Here is an 8460-nt window from a genome sequence, read left to right on the forward strand (position 1 = left end):
GCATTCTGGGGAAAGCTAAATCCATTGTTGTGGTTTGCTCTAATTAAAATTAATCATTATGAGTGTTTTATTAATTAGTGTCTCATTAATCTCTCATAACGAATAATTTATTTTATCTTCATCATTAATGTCCTCCTAATTAATCTAATAAATATGTATTTTTGCACTGATAAACATTTTAATAAAAATTATATCTATAGAAATTAGTGGTTAGTAGTGGAAGAAGTGGTGGCTGGTAGAAGCGGTGATGGTGGAGGCGATAATATCAGTGATGGTGGAAAAAATAATGTTGATGGGTGGTTTTATGGTGGTGATGTTGGTGAATATTCGTGGACATTATTAGTTTTGTATATTTACAACACAGGCAACATTGTATCGTGAAAGATGTAGTTGGTCATCATGATAAAAAGAATTAGTGATTATGAGTAAAAAATATAATGGAATAAATGGTTTTGACATCTTATAAAACCTACGCATAAATGACATCTTATAAAACCTACGCATCATAGTTTGGACAACTTTGACAAGATAAAGGACGCACAATATTCATTCTTGGGAAAGCTAAATCTACGGATGTAAAACTTTCAATAACAAATGTTCTATTAATATTCCATAATAAATATTTTTTTAATTAATCAAATAAATTTATTTTATATTAAATCAGTAGGTATTAATGGTGGTTGTGACAGTGGGTGGGGATGGTGGATCGATGGTAGGGATAATGGTGGTGGGTGTTGGTGAGATTGGTGGAGTGATGACGTTAATGGTGGTGGTGGTGGAAGAAGTAATGGTAGTAGGATGAGAAAGGTGTCCTAAAGTAGATAAATTATTTAGTTACCCTTGGTTATTTTTTATTTTTTTATTTGATATTAGTTTTTAATTTTTTTTCTTTTTTTTTAATTTTTTTTTTAAATATTAGAAAAGAAAATGAAAGTTATTACAAGAAACTAGATAGAAGCCTACCAACAAGTTGGGCTCCAACACCTTTTTAAATGGATAAACCAATTCTAATAAAAAGAAAATTATGAACATTTATATTTACATCATACCTAGCTATGTAATGCTTCAAACGTTTCAAAAATTCAATAGTTTCGATACCAAGTTCACCTAAAGTAGTAAAGCCTAAGGTACCAAAATTATAACCATTGGAATTACATACATCAAGGTATTAATCTTCTTGCGATCAACGGATTTAGCCAAGGCGAGGCCCGGTACAAAAGCTTGCACACCACCCCCAACAAAAGGGGAAACCCCTGTCACATCAAAACACGTATCACGCCCTTCCTCCCAATTGTAGACTAAGATATCAGCCGGCTTAGCATCACCGCCATCATGAGAAAGAAACCCCAAATAAGCTTCAACTCTAGAAGGTACATTCGCATGGTAACAAATATTCGCAAAGGTATATCTCTAACAAGATCATGTCTAAATTTATAATCAACTTCACAAGCACAATGAAGTGCGTGATCACCATAGACATCCATACCGCTATTGCAGCAAAGACAAAAACTATTAACAACAAACAAAGAAATACCAAGACGATAACCAAGTACTGCACTAAACTGACGTGGCCCAATTTTCTTTCCAAGTCCATCAGCTGGAATATCAAGAAGATAATTATAAGCATGTGGAGTTTTATTACATTGCCATAATGCTAAATCTCGCCTTGACATACTGAAAAGAGACGGCATATTCTTAGTCACACCTGCAAAGTACTGAACTGCCAAAGCATGCATAGGATGGGGGGAAGTAATGAGATTGCAACACTGTGACGACGTAATACCGCTAACCTGAAGGAAATTGTCAAAGGCAGTTTGATATGCTAAACCTTTAACCGGAAAATCTGAACCTTGTAGCATATTCTCCTATAGATGTAAGGTCTGTGCACAAGATGCCAAGTAACAATACTTCATAGTATCGAACACAGTATAGATCCCTAAGCCACCATCTCGTATTGGTAAAGAGACAATCCTATGTTGTAACAAACCATAACCTGAACCATCACCAGTTACCGTATCAAAAACAACCTGAGCATCTTGCACATAACAAGGGGCAGTAGTACGCAAACTAAAGTAAAGTTTAGACACACCTGCACAATTTCGAAGCAACAACAATTCACTCTGCGGGTCATGTAGCCGATGAACAACATTTATTAAAGTCTTGTGCACTTTGTCAAGAACAAGCTGACTGCAAAAAAAAGCATCCAAACTTACAGGACCACCAAGAAGTTTAACCCCCACAGAAGGTCTTCCAATGTCAGCTGGAAAAACACCGACCTGAGTACTCCTCTTACCAAAAGAAGGCCAAAAAAGTTCAGTTTTTTGAATGTTTAGGTCAAGTCCTACAGCAACACCTTCACTTTTGATGATGTGAAAAGCCTTAGAGACCATCATTGTATCTCCTATAATGGTACCATCATCTAAATACCAAGCCTGCAAGTCAAGTTTGCACTGCTCAGAGATTTTCAAAACAATGGGATGCAAATTCAAAGCGAAAAGGAGGGGACCCAAAGGGTCTCCTTGCTGTACACCCTGTGCAGATGACAAAGTAGAAGTGCCATAGTACAACTTGGCAGGCGAAGCATAAAAAAATTGAACCCATCCATATAGACTAGGACATTTAAGAAGCACAACACACAACATAGCTGACCTGTCTACTAGATTAAAAGCATTTTTGAAATCGACCAAAAGCATGAACGTAAAATTCAAATCATGTTTCTCATATAAGATGCGGTTTACAGAGTGTAAAATAGCTTCTCCTCCACAAGGTACACCTACACTGAATTGGAAATCTTTCAAATAACTTGTCATTTCCTTACTAATAGTAAAGATAACGACTTTAGAGACTAACCGTCTCCATATGGTACCGACAACGATAGGTCTAATCCCACCTCCAGGTTTAAGCAAGGGTGTAAGAAGGGCACTAGCGAAAAACATACCAAGTTGAGGCGAACAGTTACCAGCTAAAAGGAGATTAACACTAGTAGTGATGGAAGCTAGCACATCATCAGCAACAGCTGCAGCAGGCCCACTAAGTACATCGAAAAAATGTTGAGCATGAAGACTGTCCCTGCCACATGAAGTGCCCTTAGGAAAACTTCTAATCCTGCTTAGAACAATATCTGTACTAACATTTGCAGCAACAACCTCATTAGATGCATCAGGCAAAGTAGGCGGCGGTGCGAAAGGATGTTTAAACTGCAAATCCTCCAAAGTCTCATCAGAGAAGGGAGATACACCATTGGAAGTAAGCACCCTAATAGCAGCAGTATACGAACCCTGACTTAACTTCCTTTTACACAGTTTAAGATTGATATCTACTAGGTTATCTTTAGGAGTGAAAATTCTATGCTTAGTAGAATTAACATGTTCAGCCAAAAGATCCAGAATTAAGGAAGAACAACCATCTGCCTCATGCCATTTAGCTAAGGCCTGACTTATAGAAGCAATTTGTAACCTCTTACGCATACCAGATCTCTCTTCATCCTTGCATTTAGGAATGTAATTTCTCATAACACATATTGGAAAAAGTAATAATTTAATCCAGCAAGAAATGTCTAATGGATTAAGTATAACTTTGTCCATAGTTTGTTTGAAAGTCCTAGAGAAACTTAACTTACATTTGATGGGTATATGTCTAATAGTATGGAACTGAGCTTGAAACACTTTATTTAATAAATCAACATCACAACATTGCATACTATGACCACCATCAGTTATATCTTCATCAACACAATGACTTACCTTGTCAAGTGGTTTAGAAATACCATGGATAAGGAAAGATGCCTCCCTGCCATTAAGAGCAGAAATTGCATCACCATCATGTGACTTGCAGGGCTTACTCCAAGCTTGGATATGCATACACTTGGTACACAACCACATTTTAAGTTGCAGAAGAGCATCTTCCCATAAAGCAAAGACCGCACCATTCTGTGAAATTCTGTCCCTGCATCTATCATGTTCAGCACCATGGACAAAATGTTTACCTTTGATGTGTGGGAATAAAGAACTCCTTACAAAACCCCTGCCTCTCACACCATTATTACAACCATCAAAATCCCTGAAAGGGCACTGCAAATAACTATCAGTAGATTGTGAATCAAAAACTTGAGAAATAGGACTCAAGCACTGCTCCTAGCTGGACCTAGTAACTCTAGGCATAATGAAACAAAAAATAACAACCCCTAAAAATGCGAATTAGAGATAAGTGGATGGGAATTCAATATTTCAACACTAATGAAACCTCAAACTACCATACAACAGCTCCCTAACAAAACACCTTCACAGATAGTGAGAACCAGACAAAGCTTCACAAACACCTGAATCAACAAACAAAAATACCCCACTCCCTAATTGAAGCTATGCAGAAACAGAACAACAAGAATCCCCAATCACTGAGTAGAAGATAAGGAATTGAAAAAAACAAAACAGCACCACACAATTACCCCACAAAGACCAAGTTAAAAACGACACAGGAGAGTTGCAAAGACCCCAATTATTGTGCTATACAAAACACATTCCATGATCCAACTACTTCACAAGGTTTATGAAGAAACAATCCCAAAAAAAGACCCAGATGTTGAATTCAAAGTCGACAGATTAAGGCTGAAAAACAAATATCACTCAAATTTCCAACAAACACTTCCTCAATTCACTATCAATTGAATCAACAACAATCACCGTCCCTAAACAAAATTTTTAACTTCTGCTTATCAGAGAAGAGATTGACGAACGCAAAGACAAAGGCCCTAAACCAGTTCTTCAATCAAAAAAACCCACAACCTCAAAGAAGATCGACGAACTCAAATTACCATATAACAAAACACTAATTATACCTTCACACAGGATAAACAACCACAAAACAAACTCAAACCACTTTCACAGAGGGTGGGAAGCAAACACAACATCACAAACACCACGCAAACACCTGAGACAAACTGATAGACTCTTCAACGAGCAACCGTTGAACCCTTCCTTCAAACACCAAAACCTTTAGATACAGAGCACAACAACTATACCAATCAAGAACAACTACAGGACCCTGATTGAAACTTTGAAATTGAGCAATTGAGCACCAAACAAGAAAACCAAATCAAGTACTGAATCTCTGAAAAACCAAAACTCAAAACTCTAATTGCTCAAAGAAACTGCTTGAAACTTTCACAAAAAACAATTGGAGTTTCTACACCTCTAATTATGTTATACCAGTCACAAAGCACAAAAACCAAATCAATTACCAATATTGTTAACCCTGATTTTCGAATTCAAACACCTCAAAATCTGTAACATCAATCACTCACACAAGAAACCAAAGCTCAAAACCCCTAATTCAAATTTCAACACCTCTACATAAATCTTTTACAAAAAACACTTACACATAGTAAAGAAACCACTTACAGCATACCAATTGGTGGTGCAACTTCTTCAAAACCCAAAACAACACCCTTGTACCGCTGAGGATGGAGAACTAGTGGTTTTAAACTCCCCTAAATCTTCAATTGATGAAACACCACTGCTTCAAATTCCCGAAACCAAACCAACTATCAAATCCCTAATTAAAAAAGAAAACTCTAAAAGAACCACAATTGAAACCCTAAAACTGCTACTACAAACACAGTGTTTCACCACAGACAAAAGATGAAGAAGAATAGGAGAAATTGATGATGAATCAAAATCGAAATCACTAAATCTCTAAACACTTTCTGCAATCAACGAGACAACCAACCGCGAAAACTGGAAACCCAGCAGAAAACGCAATCTTCAAACCCTCTCTCTCAAACGCAATCTCTAAACAACACTTTCAAAGCAGAATCTTGATGAAGATGGTGAACGAGAGAATTGGTTCTGTTACTTCGATTCACCATAGAGAGAATTGGTGGTGAACGAGAGAGGAAAAAAAACGGAAAATAGTTCTAAAAGAATTGGTTTTTCAAATTAAAATAAATATTAATGTCCAGATTTTTCTAGCAAGAAAACAAATCAATAGTTGGGTTTTAAGATTTTTGGGGTCCGGGCAGGAAAGAAGAACCTATAAAAAATAATTGACCATACACGCGAATCAATTAGCATGTTTTTTTCCTTTATATAGGCAGAGAGTTCTACATAGAGGTTTATCTCTATCTCTATGATAAAAATCATTATATAGTGTTTCTTAAATTTATGTTTGTTTTACCTCCATCCAATAACTCTCCATTTAAAGTTTAAGTGTAATCAATAATTTTTATTTCCCATTTCACCTTTATAAAATACATAAATTTCATCCATTCACAAATTCCACGAATAATTTCTTGGGCGTTTTGTCAAACATTTTCCACTCCGAAATTTTGGAGACTGAAATTTAAACATCGTAGTATTGTACCGTTATTCACGACTAGATAGCAAAAGGAAAACATCAAAACCAGACTTGAATCGAAAGTTGAAAGACATAAACAAACACAAATTATTGAACCCAAATTCTTAACAAATTCATAAAATTAGAATTATGAAGATAAATTACCGGAACGAAGTGAATAATAGAAAATAAACAAATATCTTACATATATAAGAGAGATCAGTGAAAGCTTTCTTCTACTCTTAATGGACACCGAAAGAAATTTTTAGGGAAAACGCTGCAGTAGAAAACGAAAGAGCCGAAGGGTAAAAAAATTTAGAAAACTTATATTAGTTCGAGGATAAACTTGACATTTCAATACGAGATAGAGGGTAGGTAACAAAGATAGCGCCAACTGGGTGTTATTTAAAATCCTCTATTTTGGTAGTGATTTGGATCTATTTAAAATCATTTATTTTGGTAGTGGAAAAAACAAACACCAATAAAAGTGGAGACCGTCACCAGATAGAGGAAGATAACGTTTTGCCTCTAGATAGAGGAAAAAACAAACATGTTGTTAGTTTCTTATATCTCTCTCTATTCCCATTTTTTTGTCGTGATTTCTGTTTCTTCCATTTCTCCTCGGCTTCATGTGATTATGCATGCTTGAGATATAGTTCACGGTAATAGGTAAAGAGAGAAGATAAGCAGATAAGAAATGAAATGGATCAAGAATTACAGATTATTAAACTTTAGGAAAATGAATAAATATAAATTCATGTAAATTTGGAATAGTTTATATCACCAAAGGGAGAAAATTAATTTCTGAAGCTATAGATTTTGTAAGATTAACCTGATTGATTTTGAAATAATTTTGTGTTTTCAGTTCTGTTACAAATTTGGTGAACGACCTTTAATGATTTATTTGTTTTCGAAGTAGGGACACTACTTTGTTTTGAAGAAATGAATGAAATAGTGTTCTACTACCCATAGGCCCATAAGATTTTGAGGAGTTGGTTAACCATTAACTATGTTTTCTCTAAGAATTATATGACTTACATACCTAATATTAAAAGATTTGAGGTTACGGATATGTTATTAGACATAACTCAAAAACAATTAGACTTAAATTGACTGGATCGATTTTTCGCAAACAGTTATGATATATATGAACCGATGAGTATATTTGAAATACATATCCTTTCCCGTTGATACATATTGATCTCTGTACCTTAGTAACTATTATTATAGAGGCGGAATTTAGAACAATAATAGACGAAAACTATAAAACAGAACACAAAGTTGTAATTCGAAGAAATATATCTTCTCTAGATTATGAACAAGAAAAATATTACAATTCTCTCTTTGTTACGCTCACAATCTCTCTAAACAGTGGATGAACCTTAAACTATTTTACTAAGCTTGGTTTTACAATAATTAATTGTCTCCCAAACTTCTCTAGGTGATTTGTCTCTCAAACCTCCTTTCTTAGATGTGTGTTTGAATCACAAACCTCATTATCTAGATCTAAGTGTGTTTGTATCACAAACCACACTCTAGATGTCTTAGCTATGAGCTAAACATCTTTATTTATAGCTTTAACGGTTTCCCAAAACCTTCTAGGAATCTATTTCCTTATCTAGGAATAATACCTTTTCTAGCTATAATACCTTGTTTAGGAATATTTCCTTATCTAAGAACACTGCCTAAAAATCAGTATTCCTTCCCAAATTACATTTCTATCCTCAATCGGTCTTGAGGATCATTAGTTCCCGGATAGAGGAAGATACATCACCTGTTTCGTTACAGCACGGGTTATTCCCTAGTAGTTAATATAAATATAAGTTCACAAATAATTGTCTTTAGATATAACCAACTCAAGTACGCGGACTTAGTTCTCGGACTTAAGTTCCCGGAAGGAGTTCACAAACTCCAGCAGATATTCCTGGGATGAGAACCCCCGCCAGTTCGCGAACTGGGTTCGCGGACTGAGTTCACAACTCTTATTCCGGTTTTCCTGATCAACAAAGTACGCATACTTTGGTTCAAGGAATAAGGACTTATACATATATATGTTGCCACACAATGATTATATCCAACAATGGTTATATAATCTAAACTTTCATTTCAATCATTGAAACATTCTTAAAG

General features: G+C 35.4%; 1 protein-coding gene across 9 annotated transcripts; it reads right to left on the reverse strand.

The window, feature by feature from the left end:
• Positions 1 to 1011: 1011 nt before the first annotated feature.
• On the reverse strand, positions 1012 to 6062 carry LOC113349999. 9 transcript variants are annotated; one of them, XR_003360540.1, is made up of 4 exons: positions 5397 to 6059; positions 2090 to 4059; positions 1706 to 1993; positions 1012 to 1597 (listed from the first exon to the last, which is right to left on the reverse strand). XR_003360540.1 is itself a non-coding variant. In XM_026594049.1 (3 exons), the coding sequence occupies exons 1-3, from the start codon at positions 5399 to 5401 to the stop codon at positions 1866 to 1868; spliced, it is 2103 nt and encodes a 700-aa protein (XP_026449834.1). In that variant the 5' UTR covers positions 5402 to 6060; the 3' UTR covers positions 1406 to 1865. The 9 variants fall into 9 exon arrangements, 6 of the variants coding, with proteins under 6 accessions (XP_026449834.1, XP_026449839.1, XP_026449838.1 ...); XR_003360542.1 differs by having other exon boundaries at positions 1406 to 1993; positions 2090 to 2187; positions 2277 to 4059; positions 5397 to 6062; XR_003360541.1 differs by lacking the exon at positions 1012 to 1597 and having other exon boundaries at positions 1853 to 1993; positions 2090 to 2187; positions 2294 to 4059; positions 5397 to 6062.
• Between the last annotated feature and the right edge of the window lie 2398 nt (positions 6063 to 8460).

The sequence above is a fragment of the Papaver somniferum genome, chromosome 2 (genome assembly GCF_003573695.1).
Source record: "Papaver somniferum cultivar HN1 chromosome 2, ASM357369v1, whole genome shotgun sequence".
NCBI lineage: Eukaryota > Viridiplantae > Streptophyta > Magnoliopsida > Ranunculales > Papaveraceae > Papaver > Papaver somniferum.

Coding starts and splice junctions, on each gene's coding strand:
- LOC113349999 (XM_026594049.1), bottom strand. Junction 1,994..2,089: donor GTTGCTTCGAAATTGTGCAG/GTGTGTCTAAAC, acceptor GTGATGGTTCAG/GTTATGGTTTGTTACAACAT.